The 25,855-nt window shown below is 46.8% G+C and overlaps 1 protein-coding gene and 1 long non-coding RNA gene across 3 annotated transcripts; one reads left to right on the forward strand and one right to left on the reverse strand.

Moving 5' to 3' along the window:
• The first annotated feature begins 3,241 nt into the window (after nucleotides 1-3,241).
• Nucleotides 3,242-20,967, forward strand: LOC140732887 (E3 ubiquitin-protein ligase TRIM11-like). The gene is made up of 6 exons (XM_073055551.1): nucleotides 3,242-3,665; nucleotides 4,946-5,041; nucleotides 5,460-5,693; nucleotides 7,063-7,085; nucleotides 7,173-7,291; nucleotides 15,271-20,967. Exons 1-6 carry the CDS (start codon nucleotides 3,255-3,257, stop codon nucleotides 16,290-16,292), a joined length of 1,905 nt encoding a protein of 634 aa, XP_072911652.1. The 5' UTR covers nucleotides 3,242-3,254; the 3' UTR covers nucleotides 16,293-20,967.
• On the reverse strand, nucleotides 7,050-24,854 carry LOC140732888 (uncharacterized). Of its 2 annotated transcripts, XR_012100181.1 has the most exons (4): nucleotides 24,573-24,854; nucleotides 16,224-16,331; nucleotides 8,091-8,268; nucleotides 7,050-7,792 (listed from the first exon to the last, which is right to left on the reverse strand). It is a non-coding gene; the product is annotated as an uncharacterized lncRNA (long non-coding RNA). The 2 variants fall into 2 exon arrangements; XR_012100180.1 differs by having other exon boundaries at nucleotides 7,050-8,268.
• Nucleotides 24,855-25,855: the final 1,001 nt, after the last annotated feature.

Below are 25,855 nucleotides of genomic sequence, written 5' to 3' on the forward strand. Positions count from 1 at the left end.
GGATCAGCCAAAATGAAATGGTGGAGCAGACATGATAGGGAAAATGATCTTATGGTCTAATACAAGAATAATTATGTCCTCTGAAGTTATCTGGGTCCTGGTGAGAATGTACATGGAACACTGTGCACAGGCCTGGTCTCCCTTCCAGAGACAGCCTATGCGATAAAGGGAATAAAGAGGTTTCCCGGATTGATTTTTGGATTGTGGTAGTGTCCTCAGAGAGATTTCACTGACTGGGCCTGCCTCAAAAATAGAGAAATAAGACTGTGGTCCCGCCCCCTAAGCCAATGAGAGCATGCTTCTCCCAGCAGTGGTCGCTGATTGACTGCGGATGTGTCTAAGGATGGGCTGCTGCCAGGAGCTGGAGATGTCAGTCTCCAGATTCTCAGAATCAAAGGAAGTTCCCCGAAACTCAAATTTAAAAGTGAATTTTATTATCAGGGTACAGATAAGTCACCACATGCAACCCCGAGAATCATTTTCCTTCGGACATACTGAGAACCATAGCAGATCCGGCAGTGAAAGATCAGCCAGAGTGCAGACACTGTGCAAATGCAAATATAAATAAATAGCGATGGGTAACAAGAGCATGAAATGACCGCAGCGGCTGCCGATGGATCTCCGGAGCTCTCACCGCTCCCCTGTGCAATCTGACAGGCCGAAGGCCAAGGGAGAACGAAGCGCAAAGGTAAATTCGTGTTTTAGAAAATGAGAAACAGGAGCAGGCGTGGCGATACGGTCCATTGCGTTGTTCTGCCCCTCGCTCAGAACATGGTTGATCTTTAACCTCAGCGCCACTGTCCTTCAACGTTCCGAACATCGCTGAGCCCCTAAATATATCTTCTAAATTTAGAAACATTGTGGAGAAAATTCCAAATATTCACCGCACTCTGGGTGAGGAAATTTCTCCTCATCTCGGTCCTGCTGAGGTGGCCTCGGACTTTGAGTCTGTGACCCCTGGTTCCACTGCCCAGCCAGGAGAAACATCATTCCTGCCCCTACCCTGTAAATACCCCGTGAGACTGTTCTGTCTCAGTCAGGAAGCTTCTCCATGTGAACCTTGTGTTAATGAAGCTGGTTACAGTTCCGTCACCAGCTTTGACCACAAGAACACCAGACTCTGGTCAGCACGGAATGTCCTGCAGTTAATGCAGGAGAAGGACTGGATGGACACAGTGGAGTGGTTCCCTGAGCAGACAGTCCAGACCATCTGGCAGAATGCCTCATCACCAGATCTCACCAACAGGCACCAGGACCTCACCTGTCTGGCGGCGAGAGGGGCCCTCCCAGTCTGATCCTCGCTGCATGCCTGGAGATCACTCCCACAGCGTGCTGCCCCGAGATTACTGCAGTGGAGACGAGAGGGCCCCTCCCAGTCTGATCCTTGCTGCATGCCCGGAGATCACTCCCACAGCGCGCTGCCCCGAGATTACTGCAATGGAGACGAGAGGGCCCCTCCCAGTCTGATCCTCGCTGCATGCCCGGAGATCACTTCCACAGCGCGCTGGCCCGAGATTACTGCGATGGAGACGAGACGGTCACTCACCTCTTTGCGGACTGTGGGCTGGCGAAGATATGTGGAGAAAGATGCAAGGGCCTGTGCCACAGCAGCTGCGTGACAGAAGGCTCTCTGATCCTCGGGCTGTTCACAGGACGTACAGAAAAACGGAAGATCATCAACCCGAAACTGGTTGGTCTGTCATCACATCGAGATGTCCTAGAGTAGGGGTTCTCAACCTGGGGTCCACGGTAAATAGCATTGGTTCATGACATTAAAAAGGTTGGGAACCATTGTCGTATAGGAATGCTGCCGACTGGCACATTCCAGGATGCAGGGACACTATTGAAACTATAAGGTTCCTCTACTACTGGACAGGGAGGAGCCGGATTGACTGAGGGAGCCTCTTTATTATTGTAGTAGTGAACCACCCGGGGGGGCACATGAGCGACAAAGCCCTATCGGTTTTAATGAATGTAAAAGAACACTAAATACAGCACTGACAACTAATGTTAATTGATTGGATAAATACATTGCACGGTTTATCCAACCGAATATTACTCGGGTGAATAAAGTTGATTTTGATTTTAAAAAACAATTTCTGGGCTGAGTCCAGAAAGAGCGAGACCGGGCTTTCTATTTGAGCTGGGACGGACATAGGTTAAGTCAGGAAGTTTCTCAAACAGAAGGCATTCGAAATCAGGATTTCACCGGGAAAAAAAACTAATGTTTTCCAGCCGGTGAGGTAGAATGTCCATTCCTGTGCTCTTTCCTGCAGCCACAGGTCGGTCATCACCACTGCATCTGTCTCCTTACAGCACAATCTTCTCTCCACATCCCCAGTTTCACGGCATGAATTAACTTAATAGCTACTTTCAATATTTACCACCGTTTTATACCTCAATCTGACTTTCTTTAGACCTCGAGAAAGCTAAAAACGAGCTGCCGGAGGAACTGAGCGTGTCAGGCAGCATCTGTGGAGGGAAATGAAGAATCGACATTTCGGGTGGAGACAGTTCAGATGAAGGATCTCGACCCGGAAAGCCGATTGTTCCATTTCTCGCCACAGAGGCTACCTGACCCGCTGAGTTCCTCCAGCGTCAGGTTTCTTACTCGAGATTCCAGTATCTGCAGTCTCTTGTGTCTCTCTTTTCAGAACTTGTCCATTTCAGTCCTGCCTCAGACTGAACCAGGCTCTTCTCTCCGGCTTCATTTCTGTTCTGCTTCTTCTTTAGCCCATCACGCCTACTGGGACACAGGCCGCCACCAGCAGCTCGTAAGAGGCCCCCGTCCAGAGCGAGGGTTGATTGGCCCTGTGAATTCTCCTTTCACCATCCGACTTCAATCGTCTTCCAGGGGAGGTCCTTCCAATCCCCGGGATGAGTCCTTTGAAGATTCAGTTGATTTTTCTGTCTCACTGGGTTTTTACGGGATGGGGTTGCTAGCCCCATGTCCAACCCTTTTCTTTTTGCAGCCGGGCTTGGGCAGTCCATGGCCGAGTTTTCACCTGTTAATCGAGTTTCCGGACTCACCCTGAGAATGGACATTACCGCGAATCCTTCCCACTGAACACTGAACAGCAACATAATGTTCATTCCCAGACGTACAAACTAGCTGGATGAACTCAGGGTGCACTTTGTGTTTGATATTCCTTCCCTGAGACTGCAGCGCCTCTAGTGGGAAATCGCGGTACTGCAGGGTACAGCAGCTCTCAGAAAGTGAAAGCATTCTGAATCAGGAAGTGCTGGGAGTTAACATGGCTTCGAAAGGACAGGTCGAGAGTTTAACCGAGGAGGTAATTTGTTCCATCTGCCTGGATTTCTTCACCGATCCGGTTATACTGGAGTGCGGGCACAACTTCTGTCGGTCTTGTATCACACGGTGTTGGGAAAGGGATGTGCGAAACTCCTGCCCGGAATGTAGAGAGGTGTTTGCTCACCGCACCCTCAGGGTGAGTTGGGCCTTAGCAAATCTGGCTGAAAAAGCTCGAAATCTAAGCCTGAATCCGAAAGGGAAGGAAAGTAAACGTCACTGCGAGGAACATGAGGAAGAACTGAAACTGTTTTGTGAAACGGACAAGACACTGATCTGTCTGATCTGTAGAGATGCGCAGAAACACAGAAAGCACCGCTTCAAGCCAATTAAAGAAGCTGTTAAAATCTACAAGGTAAAACTAACCAGAATTTGATTTTGAGCCTCAATAACCAACGTATTTTCCGCACCTTTCGCTTTCCCAACGGGATTCCACCAGAAAGCTCATCTTTCCCTCCCTCAGCACAACTCGTTCTCTACGTAACTCCCTTATCCACGCCCTCCTCTCCACTGATCTCCCTCCTGGCTACAACTGCAAGCGAGAGGAGTGTTACTGCTGACTCATACACCTCCTCCCTCGTCACCATTCAGGTCCCCAATTCCTCCCGTTTCTCCCATGGTCGATCGTCCTCTCCTATTAGGTTCTCCACCTCCCCCTTACCACCATTCCGGGTGAGGCAACACTTCACCTGCGAGTCTGCTGGAGTCGTCTGTTGCATCCGGTGCTCCCGGTGCGGCCTCCTCTACATCGGCGAAACCCGACGCAGATTGGGGGACCACTTCGTCGAGCACCTACACTCCGTCCGTCACAATAGACAGGACCTTCCGGTTGCCACCCGCTTCAACTCTGCCTCTCATTCCCATCTAGTTATGTCCATACATGGCCTCCTGTACTGCCATGATGAGGCCAAACTCAGGTTGGAGGAGCAACACCTCATCTACCGTCTGAGTAGCCTCCAGCCTGGTGGTATGAACATTGAATTCTCCAATTTCCGGTAATTCCCTCCCCCTTCCCCAGGTCCCTCTCTGCCTCTCTCCCCTTTCAACTTTATCTCTAACTTTAACTTTACAGTTTAACTAACTTTATCTGCTTCTTTATCTCTACAGTTCTTTCATGCTTATCCCCTCCCCCTCCCCCCTTTATCTTTCCTCTGATAGGTTTTCCACCTGGCGCCTCTAGGCCCTACCCCCTCCCCTATCTCTATTACTGGGCTTCCACCGTCTCTTCCCCCCCCCCCCCATTCCTGATGAAGGATCTCGGCCCGAAAGGTTGGCTACTCTTTTCTCACGGATGCTGCCTGACCTGCTGAGTTCTTCCAGCGTTGTGTACATATTCTCCAGCTCTTTGCCTCTTCCCTCTCAGCTTCTCATTTCATCACCCTCCCCCACGTTCCCCCTCACGCTGTCTCACCCATCACCTGGTTCTCATCCCCAACCTTTTTATTCGGGCTTCTGCCCCATTCCTTCCCAGTCCTGATGAAGGGCCTCATCCTGAAACGTCGACAGTTTATTTCCCCTGCATAGATGCTGCCTGACTCACTGTGTTCCTCCAGCATTTTGTGTGATAATCGGGTTTGATCACCTGTTTCTTCTGATGCATGTCTGTTTCTATTTCTTTCACTCTCTGACTTCCAGGATCAGCTGAAACCTTCCTTAGACTCTCTCACAAAAAAGTATTCAGACTTCCAGGATAAGGAGCAGCAGCAGAAAGAGAAGATTTCCAGAGTTCGGGTGAGGCTTCCTGAGCAGAATTTCTGATATTACTGTATAGTTTTATTCCATTTAATGTAGAATAGCAGACTATCGCAGCTCCAGTGACCTGGGTTCGATCCTGACCTCTGGTGCTGTCTTTGTGGAGTTTGCATGTTCTCCCTCTGACCATGACAGTTCCAGACACATCCCAAGGACATGATGGATGAATGGTTAATTGCAATAAACCCTATGAAGGTGGAGGATGGCGTATATGAATAAGGTGTGAGTTAATGAGTCAATGAGGAAAAATAAGTTTCAGGAAAACGTGCGGGAATAGGGTTGATGGGAATGCTCTCAGAATTAACGTGGACTTTAATGGACCAAATGGTCACCTTAATGTCATAAGGAAATACAACACAGCAATACAGTAAATTAATCTTCATGTTTCATTCGACAGGAACAGTCACACAGTGTTCAGTCCCACATCACATCCCAGTTTGCTGCACTGCGCCAGATTATCACTGAGAAAGAGCAGAGCTCACTCAGGGTTATCAAGGAAGAAGAGGCAAGGATTCTAAATCCAATGGAGAAAAATCTTCAAGAGATTCAAGAGAATATAAGGCTTATTCAGGAGGAAATTTCAAAGTTAAAGGAACAGATGGATCAAAAAGATGATGTGTTATTTCTCAAGGTGAGCAATTATATTTCAATTTGTTTCTGTCAAAGGAGAATAACTGAACAGTGGTATATTTGAAATAAACACAGCACAGCGGCCAATTCTGACAGATCAATTGCCGCTGCTGGCGAACTTGCAGAGATTGTTATGCTTGGATGACGCGCTCTCCAATCACTCCAATAATGATGTTCCAAAATGTCCAAGATACGTATTCCATCGTTCATTAGCAACATACAATCTCGAAGCAATGAAACCTCAGGGTAATTATCGTAAATTAAGCTGCAACTGAGTGGTCAACCAAAGGTATGACATCCGTCTGTCCCCAGCACAAAACTGCCCAAAACAAAGTATGAACTTATTCCCTTCCCTCTTACCACGCCCCCACTCACGTGACTAGTTCCCATAAACACACAACACAGAATGCAATGCAGACAGAAAACAGATACGTTGTTCCTCCACACATCATTTACAAATGGCAGTAAACTGTTCCTCACCAGACAACTGATGCAAATATTCAAGGTTGTTGTCCCAGAACTGGACTTCCACAACTTCTGTACATCCCAGGACAGAATTCAATCTTCTGTGAAATGACTTACTCTGATCATAACACAGAGCTGCTGATTATCTCCTTAATTACCACATTAAATATCCTCTAAAGCTCCCATTAACACCCTGTTCCAGTCAGAGGCTGTGAGTGTGTCTGGTGCGGTGGGTGTGAGTGTCTGTCAATCAGTGAGAACAAAGACTGTGACCCACATATCGGACTCTCTATCCGGTTTCCGTCAGATTAGGAAATCTTTTACTGTCTCTTTAATTTTTCAGATAAATTTTACATGGGGTTATATCCCACTTCCCATCATAAACATGCCATTTGGTCCATCTTTGCCTATCAATTTGGTAACTGCACAAGTCTCCTCCCACCTTCTCACCACACCAAGCAACAGTGCCCTGTGTGTTTATCCAGGTCCGTCGTGTGTTTATCCAGATTCCCCATTACATTCAATCTCTGCTGTTCCACCTCAACTACTCCTGTGGCAGTGAGTTCCACATCCCCTTCACTAAATTTCTTATAGGATTTATTAAAATCCATCTGGAATTTCATCTCCCCACAAGTCTCCCCATAAATAGAGAGTTTCTCCACCTACACACAATCAAATCTATCACTGATCTTAAACTACTCCCTTATCACCCTGACGTCATATCCAGATAAAAATGCACAACTTGTCCTGTCTTTCATGTAGGTTTCATCCTCTCAGTAATGGTCTAATTTACCCCGAGGTTCTGTGTTGTTCGTGTGTGTGAGTGACTGTGGGAGTGGGAATTTTCATTTGGATGTGAACAGTAAGTCCAAGTCTATTCATATTTGTGTTTTTATTTATTTCAGGAGAAAGCTCATCTGAACAGGAGGTAGGACATGCTCTTTACCGAAACCCTGTATGAATTTGTAAGATAGTTCAGTATTGCAGTTTATAACGAGCAGTTTATTATTTATAGAATTCCTTATGATGTCCAGAAATTGTCAGTGACAGATGAGGCCCTACCGGTTGAAAAATTCGTTAACCCCTACTTGTTGATCACAATGCTGAGAGAAACACTTGATGGCATGAATGGAGGTAAAATTACAACAATTACGCTATAATTTGAAGCAGAGATTGGCTGTAATAATGAGCTGAAGGCTGAACTGAAATTTATTCCACATGAAACTGACAGACTGGGAGGCATCACTGTCACATGTCCAGCTGGAGATGTCAGAGCTCTGAACACACCAGCACAGGGCCACAATACAACCAATACACGGGACCACTGCGTACTCATCCCAGGCACACTTTAACACACTGACACGAGTTTGAATCCCACCACAGTAGCTGGGAAATTAATACTGGGTTCATGATATTGAAGGGAATAAAAGTGGGTATCAGAGTGGTCAGCAAGTTTATCAGAAAAATACACAAGTCCTTAGTGTGCCGCTCACCCGGTCTGATCTGTCTGATTCAGTCAGGTCGGCTACCTGCTGATCTTGCAGGTCTCACTGTTGTTTTCAAACCACCACTTTGAAGCAATGCGAGACTTAGCCAGGACACAACAACCAGCATTGGCCTCCATCAGGATTTCATCTTGGGAGAAGCACACACAGCATAACTGACCTGTCAAAGCTTCCTCTCTCTCTCTCTCACACACACACAAGGAGTACTGGCAGATTGTGGTCAGAGTCTCAGCAATATACATTGTTATTTCCCTCAGTAACCTGGAAAACATTCTCTTCAGACACATTTATTTATTGATTTTAAACAACTCACATACTGTCAACACACACCAGACATGTGATGACACACTGTAACATACAAATAATTCAATGTGCACACACACCATTGACGTTTATTACAATCAACACACACACACAATGATATTTACCTGAAGTGTGGTCTATCATCAACATCAAAGACGTTGCTTAAGTTCCTGTGGACAGTGTCGAATAAGCTGATGAATACAGGACTGAAGGTGTTACATTCGAATGCACCAATATACGGAATAATGTACACCGCAGGGAGAGATTGGCAGGAGCAATGTTGCTGGCGTCACTGAATTGTGGCTGAAAGAAGATCATGGCTTAAAGCTCAACATTCAAGAATACATCTTGTATTCAAAGGACAGACAGGTAGGCAAAGGAGCTGGGGAGTCTCTGCTGGTAGAAAATCAAATCAAATACTTCAAGAGTGGTGACTTTGGAAGATGTAGAATCATTCTGGGTAGAGTTAAGAAGCAGTAAGTCTAAAAAGACAGGCCTCCAAATAGTAGCCAGGATATGGGGTACAAAATAAAAATGCAATTCTGGACTGGGATTTGTGTAATCAACCAGATTTGATTAGAGCACTTAGGGCAAATGAAGCAGTGATCTTAAAATGATGGAATTCGGAGGGAGAAGATAAAATCAGTTGTAGAAATAAAAGACCAGAGGGAGGAGCTGAGCAATGTAGATTGGAAAGGGATTCAAGCCAGGATGATGGCAAAACAACAAAGGCTCAAGTTTCTGGTGGCAATTCAGAAGGCACAGGATAGATACATACCAAAGATGAAGAAATATTCAAAGTATGATGTAACCTTGTCTGACAAGGGAATTCAAAGACAGCATAAAAGCAAAAGAGGGCATATCACATTGCAAAAATTAGTAGGAAGTTGGAGGATGGAGGAGGTTCTGATAACCGACAGAAAACAACTAAAAAGCCCTAAGGAGAGAAAAGATGAGACACAAGGGAAAGCTAGCCAGCAATACACAAGATGATACAACATGTTTTTTTTTCAAATATATAGAGTAAAAGAGTGGGAAGAGTAGATATCAGAACTCCAGACAGTGACACTGGAGACGTAGAAATGGGAGCCAAAGACATGGCAGATGTACGTATCAAGTTTTTTGTGTCTATCCTCACTGTGGAAGATAGCAGAAATGTGATTGTGTCAGGGGACAGAAATAAGTATTGTTGCTATTACTAAGTACAAAGTGCGTGTGAAGATGAAAAGTCTGAAGGGAGATAAATCATTTGGAGCAGATGGACAAGTGTTCAGAAGGAGGTCACTAAAGAGAATGTGGAGGCATTAGTAATGATTTTTCAAGATTCACTAGATTCTGGAATCATTCAATAGGACTGGAAAATTGCAAAGATCACTTTATTCTTCAAAAAGGGAGAGTGGCTGAGGAAAGGAAATTATGGGTGAGTTCATCTGACTTCAGTGAAATAGTTGTCATGGAAGTGGGGTTCTTGGTAAGATGTTGGAGTCCATTACTAAGCATGAGCATTTGGGTACATGGAGGCACAGGATAAAATAGGCAAAATACAGCAAGGATTCCTTTAAAAACATTTTAAAAAAACATAGAAGACCGATGGCACAATACAGGCCCTCCAGACAACTCCCTCCATGGTGTCCAGCTTTTCTGCAGCTGTGACGCTGTCTCTGATAGTGCCACAGCCCCACCTCTTTTTCCTCCCTCCCTGTCCTTTCTGAAACATCTAAAACTGGGAACTTGAAGTAACCATTCCTGTCCCTGAGCCATCCAAGTCTCTGTGATGGCCACCACATCATATCTCCAAGTGCTGATCCACGCTCTCTCATCTAGAGATAGTGTCACAGCTGCAGAAAAGGTGGACGCCATGGAGGGATTGTCTATGGAGTCACTGTGGGTGAAGGTTAGGAACAGGAAGGGGTCAATAACTCTACTGGGTTTTTGTTATAGGCCGCCCAATAGTAACAGGGATATCGAGGAGCAGATGGGAAAAAATACCCTGGAAAGGTGTAATAATAAGAGTTGTCAAGGTGGGAGATTTTAATTTCACAAATATTGATTGGCAAGGTGTTTAGATGGGGTCGAGTTTGTTACGTGTGTTCAGGAAGCTTTCTTGACAGTATGTAGATAAGTCTACAAGAGGAGAGGCTGTACTTGATTTGGTATTGGGAAATGAACCTGGTCAGGAGTCAGATCTCTCAGTGGGAGAGAATTTTGGAGATAGTGATCATAATTCTATCTCCTTTACAATAGCATTGGACAGAGAAAGGAACAGACAAGTTATTGGAGTAAGGGGAATTATGAGGCCATCAGGCAGGAACTTGGAAGCTTAAGTTGGGAACAGATGGTCTCAGGGAAAGGTACGGAAGAAATGTGCTAAATGTTCAGGGGATATTTGGGATATCAAGGCTTATTAGGAGAGTGGGGAGGTGTGGGATCCAAGGGGACACTGCTTTCTGGATCCAGGGCTGGCTTGCCCACGGAAGGCAAAGAGTGGTTGTGGACGGGTCGTGTTCAGCATGGAGGTCGGTGACCAGTGGTGTGCTGCAGGGATCTGTTCTGGGACCCTTACCCTTCGTGATTTTTGTGGATGGGGAAGTGGAGGGATGGGTTGCTGTGTGTGCTGAAGGCACGGGGGTTAGGGGCTGTTGTGGATGGTGTAGATGGGGAAGTGGAGGGATGGGTTGGTGTGTGTGCTGAAGGCATGGGTGTTGGGGGCTGTTGTGGATGGGGAAGTGGAGGGATGGGTTGGTGTGTGTGCTGAAGGCATGGGTGTTGGGGGCTGTTGTAGATGGGGAAGTGGAGGGATGGGTTGGTGTGTGTGCTGATGCATGGGTGTTGGGGGCTGTTGTAGATGGGGAAGTGGAGGGATGGGTTGGTGTGTGTGCTGAAGGCATGGGTGTTGGGGGCTGTTGTGGATGGGGAAGTGGAGGGATGGGTTGGTGTGTGTGCTGATGCATGGGTGTTGGGGGCTGTTGTAGATGGGGAAGTGGAGGGATGGGTTGGTGTGTGTGCTGAAGGCATGGGTGTTGGGGGCTGTTGTGGATGGGGAAGTGGAGGGGTGGGTTGGTGTGTGTGCTGATGCATGGGTGTTGGGGGCTGATGTAGATGGGGAAGTGGAGGGATGGGTTGGTGTGTGTGCTGAAGGCATGGGTGTTGGGGGCTGTTGTAGATGGGGAAGTGGAGGGATGGGTTGGTGTGTGTGCTGATGCATGGGTGTTGGGGGCTGATGTAGATGGGGAAGTGGAGGGATGGGTTGGTGTGTGTGCTGATGCATGGGTGTTGGGGGCTGATGTAGATGGGGAAGTGGAGGGATGGGTTGGTGTGTGTGCTGATGCATGGGTGTTGGGGGCTGATGTAGATGGGGAAGTGAAGGGATGGGTTGGTGTGTGTGCTGATGCATGGGTGTTGGGGGCTGTTGTAGATGGGGAAGTGGAGGGATGGGTTGGTGTGTGTGCTGATGCATGGGTGTTGGGGGCTGTTGTGGATGGTGTAGATGGGGAAGTGGAGGGATGTGTTGGTGTGTGCGCTGAAGGCACGGGGGTCGGGGGCTGTTGTGGATGGTGTGGAGCGCTGTCAAGGGTTGCAGCGGGACGTTGATGTGATGTGGGACTGGGCTGGGAGGTGGCGGATGGAGTTCAGCCCAGATGGATGTGAGGTGGTTCATTTTCATGGGTCGGGGGTGATAGCGAAATGTAGTGTTGGTGCTGGGACTCTTGGCAATGTGGAGGATCAGAGGGGTATTGGCTCCGAGTCCATAGGACGCTCGGAGCAGCTGCTCGGGTTGACTGTGTGGTTGGGAGAGCGTGCGGTGTGTTGGCCTGGAATTTGGGAGCCCAGCTGGAGTACTGAGCTCAGTTCTGGTCGCTTCACTTCAGGAAGGATGTGGAAATCATAGAAAGGGTGCAGAGGTGATTTACAAGGATGTTGCCTGGATTGGGGATCATGCCTTATGAGAATAGGTTGAGTGAACTCGGCCTTTTCTCCTTGGAGCGAAGGAGGATGAGTGGTGACCTGATAGAGGTGTATACGATGATGAGGGGCAGTGATTGGGTGGATAGTCAGAGGCTTTTTCCTAGGGCTGAAATGCCTGCCACAAGAGGACACAGGTTTATGGTGCTGGGGAGTAGGTACAGAGGAGATGTCAAGGGTAAGTTTGTTACTCAGAGTGGTGAGGGCATGGAATGGGCTGCTGGCAACGGTGGTGGAGGCGAATACGATAGGACCTTTTAAGAGACTTTTAGATAGGTACATGGAGCTTAGAACAATGGAGGGCTATCGGAAAGTCTAGCAATTTCAAAGGTAGGGACATGTTTGGCACAACGTTTTGGGCCGAATGGCCTGTACTGTGCTGTAGGTTTTCTAAGTTTCTATATTTGTGTGGAGCTCTGCATAAGTATGTTCCAATGAGACAGGGAAGTTGATGGAGAAGATCCTAAGATGCAGTATCAGGATCCTGAGGTATAATATGATTAGGAATAGTCAGCATGGCTTTGTCAAGGGCAGGTCGTGCCTTACGAGCCTGATTGAGTTTTTTGAGGATGTGACTGAACACATTGATGAAGGAAGAGCAGTAGATGTAGTGTATATGGATTTCAGCAAGGCATTTGATAAGGTACCCCATGCAAGTCTTATTGAGAAAGTAAGGAGGCATGGGATCCAAGGGGACATTGCTTTGTGGATCCAGAACTGGCTTGCCAACTGAAGGCAAAGAGTGGTTGTAGACAGGTCATTTTCTGCATTGAAGTCAGTGACCAGTGGTGTGCGTCAGGGATCTGTTCTGGGATCCCTACTCTTCATGATTATTATAAATGAAGTGGAGTGATAGGTTAGTAAATTGGCTGATGACACAAAGGTTGAAGGTGTTGTGGATAGTGTGGAGGGCTGTCAGTGGTTACAGCAGGACGTTGATAGGATGCAAAACAGGGCTGAGAAGTGGCAGATGGAGTTCAACCCAGATAAGTGTGAAGTGTTTCACTTTGGTAGGTCAAATATGATGGCAGAATATAGTATTAATGGTAAGGCTCTTGGCAGTGTGGAGGATCAGCGGGATCTTGGGGTCCAAGTCCATAGGACGCTCAAAGCAGCTGCGCAGGTTTACTCTGTGGTTAAAAAAGCATACGGTGTATTGGCCTTCTTCAATCGTGGAATTGAATTTAGGAGCCAAGAGGTCATGTTGCAGCTATATAGGACCCTGGTCAGACCCCATCTGGAGTACTGTGCTCAGTTCTGGTCACCTCACTACAGGAAGGATGTGGAAGCTATATAAAGGGTGCAGAGGAGATTTACAAGGATGTTGCCTGGATTGGGGAGCATGCCTTATGAGAATAGGTTGAGTGAACTCGGCCTTTTCTCCTTGGAGCGACGGAGGATGAGAGGTGACCTGATAGAGGTGTATGAGATGATGAAAGGCGTTGATCATGTGGATAGTCAGAGGCTTTTTCCCAGGGTTGAAATGGCTGCCACAAGCGGGCACAGGTTTAAGGGGCTGAGGAGTAGGTACAGAGGAGATGTCAGGGGTAAGTTTTATACTCAGAGAGTGGTGAGTGCGTGGAATGGGCTTTCGGAAATGGTGGTGGAGGCGGCTATGGTAGGGTCTTTTAAGAGGCTTTTGGATAGGTACATGGAGCTTAGGAAAATAGAGGGCTGTGGGTAACCCGAGTAATTTCTAAGGTAGGGACATGATCGGCACAACTTTGTGGGTTGAAGGGCCCCTATAGTGCTGTAGGTTTTCTAAATTTTTATGTTTCTATCTGGGTCCCGCTCCACCTTCTCATTACGTCCACACACACACAGTTCACCCATGAGCTTTCCACCCCTCCAACTCCTGGTTCTGGTTCAATCTGCCATTCATCTCTCCCCTGCTGATTCCCATTATCACCTCCTTGACTGTCTCAACCCTCCACACTCCCCCACTTCACACTTCACACTCACAAACGAATGCTAACATTGAATGAAAAGCAACACACACAAAATGCTGGTGGAACGCAGCAAGCCAGGCAGCATCTATAAGGAGAAGCACTGTCAACGTTTCGTTTTGGCCCGAAAAGTCGACAGCGCTTCTCCCTATAGATGCTGCCTGGCCTGCTGCGTTCCACCAGCATTTTGTGTGTGTTGCTTGAATTTCCAGCATCTGCAGATTTCCTCATGATTGAATGAACAGGCCTGGTTGTGTGCTGTACCGTTCTATGTTCTCTGTTCTGAAGAATGAGATGAGATCTCAGGGACACACAAAATTATTTCAGGGCTCAACAGGCAGGATGCAAAGAGTATGTTTCCGTGTCTGAGGAGTCAAGGGACAGGGGTCGTTGTCTCTTTGGAACTCTCTGTACCGGGGGGGGTGCGGTTGGGGGGTGGTGGTGGTGTCTCAGTCATTCAGTTCACTTAAAGTCACAGAGCCTTTCATCGTACAGCATAGAAATGTGTCCTTTTGCCCATCTCCTTTGTGCTGACCTGTTTACCCATCTACATTCATCCCATTGGGCAGCATTAGGTCAGTCTCCCTCTGTACCTTGCCTATTGAAGTGTCTGTCCAAGTGTCTCTTAAACACGGAGGGCTGGAGGCCTGTGACCTGCAGAGGTCGGTGCTGGGGCCGCGTTTCTTTGTCATTCATATTGATCATTTGGGTGAGAATGCAGGTGACATAATAGTTTTGTGGATGACACTAAAATTCATGATGTAATGGACAGGACAGGGAAGAGGGTTATCTCTGTTTACACCAGGCCCTCGATCAATTGTAGAGTTGGATATAGTGACAATATTTTAAAATACATTTTGGCAGGTACGTAGATAAGAAAGGTGGAAAGGAATAATGGGCAAATGGGATGAGCTCATTAAAGCAAGCTGGTCGGTACAAAAAAGTTGGGCCAAAGAGCCTCTGTGACCTCCTGTTTAAATCCATTCACCCAACCAGTCCCATTTTAATCTATCGCTCCCCCACACCCACATCTACTGGCTATCTCTCCTATTTATTTCTATTCTTGAGGGAAGATGTTGATCTGTAAAGGTTACTGTCCATCTCTCTCCACACATGCTGTCTGTCCTGCTGAGTTCCACCAGCATTTTGTGTGTGTCTGATCGGGAAAAATCCACTCTCGGTCCGGCAGAAAAGCCTTGTTTGTTCATCAGCTGTAGTTGGATAAAACCCCAGAAACGGTTTCTGTCAGCCTCCTGTCTACGCCTGAGGCCCAGCGGCCTCTACCCCAGTTACAGGAGCCGCGCTGCCTGAGTCTCGCCCCCAGTCTCAGGGGCCACGCTGTCCGAGTCTCCCCCTCGTCCCCAGGGACTCACTAATTCTTTGCTTCTCCCCCCAGTCTCTGTCATCCTGGATGTGGAAACGGCGCATCCATTTCTTGAGGTGTCTGAGGATCGGAAGAGTGTCAGATGGACCAGGATGCAGAGAAATCTCCCTGACACCAGGAAGAGATTTACAGACTGGGAATGTGTGTTGGGATCCGAGGGATTCACATCAGGGAGACATTACTGGGAGGTGGAGGTGGCAGGGAATCGGGGCTGGTGGCTGGGAGTCGCCGCAGAGTCTGTGCAAAGTAAGAGAGCAGTCAAACCGACTCCGGAGACTGGATTCTGGATCATCAGGCGGAGTTATCACGTGATAGAGCGGGATGACTATTATGATGACGTGAACAACTGGGATGATAATTATGAAGACGATTATTATGATGACAGAATCGAGAAGGATGATCATGATGACATGTACGAGCGAGATGATTATTATGACAACAGGATCGAGCAGGAGGATTATTATGATAACAGGATCGAGCAGGATGATTATTATGATAACAGGATCGAGCAGGAGGATTATTATGATAACAGGATCGAGCAGGAGGATTATGATGATAACAGGATCGAGCAGGAGGATTATTATGATAACAGGATCGAGCAGGATGATTATTATGATAACAGGATTGAGCAGGAGGATTATTATGATAACAGGATCGAGCAGGAGGATTATTATGATAACAGGATTGAGCAGGAGGATTATTATGATAACAGGATCGAGCAGGATGATTATGATGACGTTACCGAGAGGGATGATAATTATGATAATGTGATCAAGCGGGATTATGATGATGGTGACCTGATCCATGTTCTCACCTCCCCCGTGTCCCATCTCTCTGTAGGTTCCATCCCAGGGAGGGTGGGAGTTTATCTCAGTTACGAGTCCGGAACAGTTTCATTTTACAACGCGGAGACCAAATCCCATCTCCACACCTTCACTGGGAATAAATTCACAGAGAAACTTTACCCTTTCTTTGCGACTGTTGATGAAAACCAGTGGCTGAGAATCTGCTCCGGTTCCGCTCCGGGTATGTAACCGTTTCGGGTCCTGGGGCCAGCGTCAGGATTAAAGTCCCTGTAAATATAAATGAGCAGAGAGTGAAATAAACACAAGATGGGAATTATCAATCCATAAATTTTAACGTGTTTACTGCATCTGTCAATCAACCAGAAACATTGTGGATTCAGCAGCAGCCGTGGGGCAGAGATCCTGAGCTCCCCCCGGTCCTAATGTCCACCCGCAGGCTGACAGGTTAAATAGGACAAGTGGGGATGGGGCTGACTGGGGTCAGGATGAATCTTAATAACACCATAAGACAGAGGAGCAGAATTAGGCCACTCAATCCTATACAGCTGCCTTCTCGCCATATCCTTTGATGGCCTGATGGATCAGGAAACTATCAAATTCCACCTTAAATATACCCACAGACTTGGCCTCCACCGCAGTCTGGGGCAGAGCATTATGCAGATTCACTCCTCTCTGGCTAAAATAAAATTCCTCCTCACCTCTGATTGAAAAATTTAACCACTCAAATTTGAGGCTGTGCCATCTTAATCTGGATGTTCCCACCATTGGAAACATCCTCTCAACATCCACTCTATCGAGTCCTTTCAACACTCGGTAGGTTTCATTCCAGTGAGCACAGACTCAAAGCTGCAAATGCTCCTTGTATTTTTACCCCTTCATTCCCAGAATTATCCTGGTGAACCTCCTCTGGACTCTCTCCAGTGACAACACATCCTTTCTGACATATGGGACCCAAAACTGTTGACAATACTCCAACTCTGGCCAGATTAGTTTCTAATAAAGTCTCAGCATTTTGTCCTTGCTTTTATATTCTATTCCTCTTGAAATAAATGCCAACATTGCATTTGCCTTCCTCACCACAAACACAACCTGTAAATTAACCTTTACAGGTCTTGCTAAATCCATCTGAGCCTCTGATATTTGAATTTTCTCCCCATTTAGATAATATTCTGCACTCTACTTCCTTTTACCAAACTGCATTATCACAGCTTTCCCAATACCATACGTTTTGCCTGCCCCTCCACCTATCTTTGTATCATCCGCAAACTCTGCCACAAACACATCAATTCCATCTATCTAAATTGTTGCCAAACAATGTGAAAAGTACTGGTCCAAATACTGACGCCTGATGAACATTACTCGTCACTGGTAGCCAACCTGAACCCTTTATTCCCACTTGCTGCCTCCTGCCTGTCAGCCATTCCTCCATCTGTGTCATTAATTTTCCTGTAACACCAAATGATTTTATCCTGTCAAGCAGCTTCTCATGTGGCATCTTGTCAAAGGCCTCCTGAAAATCCAAGTAAATGGCATCCACTGCCCGTGTTTTGTTCACTTCCTCAAAGAACTCTAACAGATTTGTCGGGCAAGACACTATGCTGACTTTGACTTATTTTATCATTGTTTCCAAGTACCCTGAAACTTCATCCTTAATAATAGACTCCAACACTTTCCCAACCACCGAGGTTAGGCTAACTGGCCTACAACTTCCTATCTTTTCCCCTCCTCCCTTCTTAAATGGTGGAGTGATATTTGCAGTTTTCCAGTTCTCTGGGACCACTCCAGAATTAAGTGATTGAAGATTGAAAGATAAATCCGATATCTCTTAAGTAATCTCTCTCTGGACTCTGGGGTGGGGGGTCATCCATCTGGCCGGGGTGACTTATCCGCCTGATGACTTTTGAATTTGTCTAGCACATTTTCCGTTGTAATAGCAATGGCTATTTACAATCCTGCTCCCTGACACTCAGCGACCTCTGGCACACTGCTAGTGTCTTCCACAGTGAAGATTAATGCAAACTATTCATGCAAAGTTCATCTGCCATTTCACCATCCTCGATTGCTACCTCACCAGCATCGTTTTCCACTTGTCCAAAATCAACACTCACCTCCCCTTTACTCTCTATAGAACTGAAAAAAACAACTTGGCTAGTTTGCCCTCATATTTCATCTTTTTCACTTCTTATCACCTTTTTAGTTGTCTTTTGTTGGATTTTAAGATTCCTAATCATCAAATTTTCCACTCTCTTTTGCTGTGCAACTCTCGTGTCGGGTAGCGGCTTAATCTAGGGGGTGATAACCCGTGGCCCGGCCAAACTTGAGAAAACTCATTTGTGTGGATGCCTAGTGATGTGTCCTGTTACAAATCAGTATGAAATAACAAACAGTACACAATATGCGATTAAACAATTGAGCTTTATAATTCTTACTTAGACTGTATGGTTAGTAAAGAAGCAAAAAAAAGGCCCAATCTTATAAAACAGTCCTTGCGCAAAGTTGGAGCTCACTGATAAGTCGATCATCCACCATCGATCTCCTCCAATCGTGGCCACCCTTTGGACCCTCGCTCCAAGTCCACCCCGTCCAGCAGTCCACCAAATCTCTCCATTCGCGTCTTCTCTCCTCATCTCTCCCCGGAAAAAGCCCATGAAAAATCTCCTTCAAGATTCACAAGACAGAGCAACAAAATCCTGATTGGCTAACATGCATACCATAGTCCTGTTATCTCCAGCCATAACCCAAACATTGCTGCTACAGAGAAACCATTACCTCAGCAGTGAAACGTTACAGAGAAGCCATTACATTAGCAGTGAATTCTTACAGCATGTTACGCTCTCCCCGCAACAAATTTAGTCATGTCCTCATGACATTCCTAAGAAGGTTGGCGCCATTCAATGTCTGTAGTGAGATGCTGAAGATGTTCTATAGGTCAGTTGTGGAGAGCGCCCTCTTCTTCGTGGTGGCGTGTTGGGGAGGAAGCATTAAGAAGAGGGACGCCTCACGTCTTAATAAGCTGGTAAGGAAGGCGGGCTCTGTCGTGGGCAAAGTACTGGAGAGTTTAACATCGGTAGCTGAGCGAAGGGCGCTGAGTAGGCTACGGTCAATTATGGATCACTCTGAACATCCTCTACATAGCACCATCCAGAGACAGAGAAGCAGTTTCAGCGACAGGTTACTATCAATGCAATGCTCCTCAGACAGGATGAAGAGGTCAATACTCCCCAATGCCATTAGGCTTTACAATTCTACCGCCAGGACTTAAGAACTTTTTAAAAGCTATTATTAATGCTTTTTGAGATAGTGATTTAGATGCATATCATATTTTTTTTTTACTGAGTTAAGTATTGTATGTAATTAGTTTTGCTACAAGTGTATGGGACATTGGAAAAAAGTTGAATTTCCCCATGGGGATGAATAAAGTATGTATGTATCTATCTATCTATCTATTGAGATAATTCGCCAACCGTTCCTGCAAAACACAAAGCCCAATCCAGGTGCAAAAGGCAGTGACATACTGTAGCTCCCCAAATGGTAGCGATCGCACCATTTCCCTGGCGTTACATAGGCCAACCTATCCGGTGGTCTCCTAGTTCTCCTGCTGTAACCCAGGCTGCCCACAGATAGCTCCGCCGACTTCACCTCACTCAGCAGGAGAAGGGTCGGGAGTCTCTTCCTCAGTCACTGGGGAGTTAGCGAAAGGCATCATATACCACACGTACAGGTCCTCATCCTCTGAATCGGTATCCCTCTCAGGGGTGGGGGCTGGCCTAACCTTTTCTGTTGGGGACCCGGTAGTCCCCCTGCATTTCCACTTACTAGCTGTAGGCTCCAACTCGGGCTCTGGGTCTACCTGCACCTCGTGCCCCTGGGGCAACAGGTGGTTCCGATGGAGAATCTTGACAGGCCCATTCCCCTCCTCAGTTTTCACCCGGAAAACTGGTAGGTTTGGCATCTGACTCTCCACCACACAGGGCATAGCCGCCCAGCGGTCAGCCAACTTATGCTTTCCAGATAGCTCCAAATCCCTTATGAGGACTGTGTCTCCCGTCAGGATTTGGGAGAACCTCACCTTTTGATCATCCCTTCTCTTATTCCCCTGATTCTGCTGGGCAGCCGCGACCTCAGCTACTTCAACCTTTTCAACTCTCTTCTCATGTCAGACACATACTTCAGATAAGTCTTTGGCAGTAAGTTCACCCCCCCCCCCCCAGTCCGAAAACAAAGGTCAATGGGCAACCTCGCCTCGCGCCCAAACATCAGATAATATTGCAAGTATCCATAGAACATTACAGCACAGAAACAGATCTTTTGGCCCTCCTTGGCTGTGCCGAACCACTTTTCTGCCTAGTCTCACTGACCTGCACCTGGCCCGTATCCCTCCATACACCTCTCATCCATGTTCCCGTCCAAGTTTTTCTTATCCAGTTGCTTCATTTCGCGTATGTAGGGTTCTCAGTAATATTAGATGGACTGTTAACTGTTAATTGCCTATTACAAAATGGCTTCTCTGAAGTGTTAAAATAAAATGGTTTCTCGTACTGTTAACTGCTGAGTAAGGAGTTCTCTGTGTCAGCATGTTTGGGTTATACTGAGTGAAAATGGAAATTGTATTCGTTTGCGAGCCAGTGGAAGTCATGTTACGCTCTCGTGTGTGTGTGCTGAGCTGAGGATTGCGGGCTTTTTCGGGAGGAGAGCGGAGGGAACGGACGTGTGGGGACGGACCGCGGTTTCAGTGTGGCAGATACCGTACCTCGGCAGTTCCGATGGTGGCCGAAGTCTTGGACAGACGTTGTGGATGGAATTGAAGGCATGAGCTCCAATGTATTAGGATATTATGTGTGCAAGACTGATAAATTAACTCATTTGGTGCCTTTTCTTTTAGTTGTTTCTACTAACCCATCATTACGAGTTGCTATAAAGTATATTTTGTTACTTGCACTTTGTGTATTGTTTGATATTGGTATTGCTGCTGATATCTGGGGGTCTCACACCGTATTCGCATCAAGCGTTTACACTGTTTGGTGGGGGTCGATGGCTATTCACCCTAAACAACGAGAGTCAGGTGGGGTTAAAGAGGTTACACAAACAACATATACACAATTACACGTTACCTATTGAATATTCCACCGCGTATGTTGGGAAAGACACCACAAAGACAATCCGATCATATCAACCTGTTTTAAAACACTTTATAAAATACACCGGGGAAGACACTGAAGTGAGAACATTCAGCTGAAGGACAGCAGAGCGACAAGACAGTGTTTGAGTGTGTAAGGAGTATGTTTACCGAGCGCTCTCCATCACCAGCCGAATGGCTGAATTCTGTTCTGTATCTCACAGTCTCTTATGGTCAGAGATCCTCAACGTTGCTGCACAAATTCATCGACCAAATGGCCCTGAGAGAAAGGAGTAGAACAGGGCCATTCGGCCCATTGAGTCTGATTTCTCCTGCTGGATCTCTGTTTAATTTCTGACCCTTAGGGTTCTTCTGGGAGTCAAAAATGATGATTGACCTTGGCACCAGGTTTCAGAGTAGAAACAAACATGCAAATATTATCCAAGCTCAATAAAGAGCTGAAAAATGATGCGAAGTGAGGAATTAATGCTCAGAAGTGTAAGGAAAAGTAGTAAAAGACAGCCCCTGAAAAATCTATCATTTTGATAATAAATTAAAGAAAATTCCAAAGACAGTGACAAATTAATTCATAGATTAATAACTCTCAGACTGCTAGCTGGGTACAGGTATCGATTTTAACCGATGTTTCAATCTCAAACTGTGCCATCTTTATCAAGGATGATACCTTGGCATGTCTACTCCAGTAGTATATATACCCCCAGTCATCACTTAACTTGGTTTCAGGTCTTCTTCCTGATCTGGCAGTTGACGATAAACCTCCTGTTTCCTTTCATAATCTCCATCATCAATTGTGTGATGCCGTGTGTGACAGACTCTAATGGGACAGGAACATCTGGGTGATGGGCCAAAGGGTGTTTCCTGGGCTGCCATGTCTGGGACTGAGTCTAATGGAACAGGAACAAAAGGATGATGGGCTGAATGTGTGTTCCTGTGCTGTAGTGTCTGTGACTGTCTATAATGGGACAGGAACATCAGGGTGATGGGCCGAATTTTGAGATAGGAAGCCACGTGATGGGCGGAAGTGGTCTTTCTGATTTTCCTGTCCCATAAGAGTCAGTCACATTCGCAACAGCACAAGGACACACATTCGGCCCATCATCCCACCGTTCCTGTCCCATTAGAGTCAGTCACAGGCACGCCAACATAGGAACACCCCTTCGGCCCATCACCCTGATGATCCTGTCCCATTAAAATGAGTCACAAACACAGCTGCACTGGTACACCCCTTCAGCCCATCATCCTAACCATGCTGATCCATCACCCTGATGTTTCCATCCCATTACAGAAACCCACAGAGAGGACAGTACAGGAACATACCTTCAGCCCATCACCAGGCTGCTACTATCCCATCAGTGTCTGTCATGGCCACAACAGCAAGGGAACATTTGAGTCAATTCAGACCCACAGCACAGGACCACAACTTTGGCCCATCAGCCTGACACTCCCCTCCCATTAGAGACAGTTACAGACCCGCCAGTACAGGAAAAGCCCTTCGGCCCATCGCCATGATTTTCCTGTGCCATAAGAGTCAGTCACATACACAACGGCACCGGAAGAGAGCTTTGGACCATCACCCTGATGTCCCTGTTCCATTAGAGTCAGTCACATACACAATGGCACCGGAAGAGAGCTTTGGACCATCACCCTGATGTCCCTGTTCCATTAGAGTCAGTCACAGACAAGACAGACAGGAAAACCCCTTCGGACAAGCTTCCTACCATTCCTGTGACATGAGAGTCAGTCACAGGCACAAGAGCAATGGGACACCCTTTGTTCCATCGCCCTGATGTTTCCAGCTCCTCAGAGAGAACCACAGACAGGACAGCAGAGGAACACACATTCGGCCCATCACCCTGAATCTCCTGTCCCATTAGGGTCAGTCACAGACACAACAGCAGAGGAACACACATTCGGCCCATCAGTGGAATGCTCGTATGCCATCAGAGTCAGTCACAGTCACAAACCTACAGAGACAGGCCTTTTGGCCCATCATTCTGCTGCTCCATAAGACAATGAGATATGTGAGCAGAAACCTTTCCATCTCAAATTCCATCATTTTATGATCACTTTCCCCTAAGAGTCCCTGTACCTTAAACTCTCTGATCAATTCTGGTTCATCATAAAACACCCAGTGCAGGATTGCTCATCCCCTGGTGGCCTCAACCACGAGGTGTTTGAAAAGCTGCCTCATAGGCATCCGAGAACTTCCTCCTCCTGTAATCGAGCCCAACCTGATTTTCCCAGCCTACCTGCATATTGAAATCCCCCATGACTATTGTAACGTTGCCCTTTTGACGTGCATTTTCTATCTCCCGTTGTAATTTGTAGACCACAAGCTTACTACTGTTTGAGGGCCTGTTTATTACTCCCATCAGGGTCTTTTCAGCTCTGCAGTTCCGTAGCTCCATCCACAATTATTCAAAACTACCCATCCTATGTCACCTCTTTCTAATGATTTGATTTCATTTTTTTAACCAACAGAGCAATGCCACCCTCTCTGCCTGTCCATTTGACAGAATGTGTATCCTTGGACGTTGAGCTCCCAGCTATAACCCTCCTTCAGCCATGATTCAGTGATGCCCATGTCATCAAACATGCCAACTTGTAACTGTGCGGCAGGTTCATCTGACTTATTCTGGATATACTGCGTGCATTCAAATATAACACCTTCAGTTCTGCACTCGCCCTTTTCCATTTTTTTCCCCTCTTTACGATGCAACTTGGCCTGGTGACAGCCATTTTGCCCAGTCATCAGCCTGCAGTCTCACTGTGCACTGACAATGTCAACCTATAGCCAGGAAGTGATTACTGCCCCCCACCCCGCCTGTTAGACTGTTATTAACCTCTGCCTGCTATCACAGACAGTCTGTGTTGCTGCATAAAATTATGGTGATGCAGGCAACACCAACTTATCAGTGTGAACTGGGAAATCTCGTCATCACCTGTCACTTGTAAATGTTGTAAATCTTATCTTCAAGGGAACTTATTTTTACTCTTTCTTATATCTTGTGTATTATTTCTATATCTGTGCACTTGTCATGCCACTGTGATACTGTAGTTGCTTTCGGAATCAATCAAGTCTCTCTCTCTCTCACACACACACACACACACACACACACACACACACACACACACACACACACACACACACACACACACACACACACACACACACACACACACACACACACACACACACAGTCAGTTGGGATGACTGGAAGTATTGGATCTGCCATGATTCAATGGCAGAGCAGACTTGCTCGGCCGAATGGCCTACTTCTGCTCCTCTAACTTTTGGTCTTATGCCGTCTCGCACACAGGAGTCTGGCTGAATGACAATTACACTTGAACGCGACGACCATGAGCAGTACCTGCCGTAAATCGGACAGTGGGGTGTTTCCACGTTGTCTCTTTCTGCATCTGAATCTCTCCGTCTACTCACACTCACGTCCCACTGGGATTTTGTACGGCTCGGTACAATCGGCAAACCTTCTTCTTAACCACCAAATAGTCTGGAGCGAATTGTTTCAGTTGTTTTTGTTTGTGAAGAACGAATCTCTGTCGGACCGTGTTCAATGTTAATGTACTGTTCACTTTCTTACACCGGGGGTCCTGAACCACAATCAATGTTACGATTCAGCCTCACCAACACCCTGTCCAATTGTATTTCTAAACGCGAATCCCTTACATACCTCGAGAGGAATAAACAAACACACAGGCTGGTATCCTAGCAACAGTAAGGACTTGCAGCCGAGTCAGACAAACAGGTTTGGTAAAACAATACCGAGGACTGTTGGGGGTTGGGCAGAACACTCCGGGAGGGAGAGGCACAGAGTCACAGAGTCACAACTTTAAACGGAGCCCGTCTGAGGGACAAACAGCAGATTCCCCCGAGAAAGCCGCAGGACAGGGCGGGAAACTGTAGAGGCTCTCCCAGTCCATAATTAATAACTCCACCACCTGAACACACAGGTACTTTAAACTTTAAATGGGTTTCACGAGGAGGAAGATCTGATTAAAGGCAATTGGGGAACCTGGATAATGAAGACGTGGGGCAAAACAAAGTGACAGGGTGAAGTGATACGGAATCTCCAGTACGAGATCGACAAACACCGGAGGGATATTTTCCCCGCTGCCCGCACAATCACATCCTTACAATGAAGCTGGTCGGGTGTTTACGCTGTGTTGGCCGTCATTATTCGGGGCTTTTATCGAGACGATGTTACAGCTCTCTCAAAGTCCAGTGAGACGACACTGAGAATTTTGTGTTCAGGTCGGGTCTCCTCCTGATAGGAAAGACGTGGGAGTTTTAGAGAGGGTGAGTCGGAAATTTACCCGGTATGGTTTTATTTTAGATGTGTGCTGTGTACGGCTGAATCACGGTGAACTGGAACTTGATGCAGCGCACACAAAATGCCGGAGGAACTCAGCAGGCCAGGCAGCAACAGGTAAAAGAGCACAGTGGACATTTCAGGCCAAAACCCTTCGGCAGGACTGGAGAAAAAAGCTGAGGGTCAGATTGAAAAGGTGAGGGGAGAGAGAAACACCAGGTGACAGGAGAAACCTGAGGGGTGGGGGGATGAAGTAAAGAGCTGGGAAGCAAATTGGTGAAATCGACAGAAGCTGAGGAAGAAAGAAAAGGTGGGGGGAGGGA

This window comes from Hemitrygon akajei, chromosome 9, assembly GCF_048418815.1.
Source record: "Hemitrygon akajei chromosome 9, sHemAka1.3, whole genome shotgun sequence".
NCBI classification, from domain to species: Eukaryota; Metazoa; Chordata; class Chondrichthyes; order Myliobatiformes; family Dasyatidae; genus Hemitrygon; species Hemitrygon akajei.

Bases quoted from the DNA above. Each gene is read 5' to 3' on its own strand.
- LOC140732887 (XM_073055551.1), top strand. From the start codon at position 3,255: ATGGCTTCGAAAGGACAGGTCGAGAGTTTAACCGAGGAGGTAATTTGT. The intron at 3,666-4,945 runs GTAAAACTAACC...TCTGACTTCCAG, and splicing joins AAGCTGTTAAAATCTACAAG to GATCAGCTGAAACCTTCCTT. The intron at 7,086-7,172 runs GTAGGACATGCT...TATTATTTATAG, and splicing joins AAAGCTCATCTGAACAGGAG to AATTCCTTATGATGTCCAGA.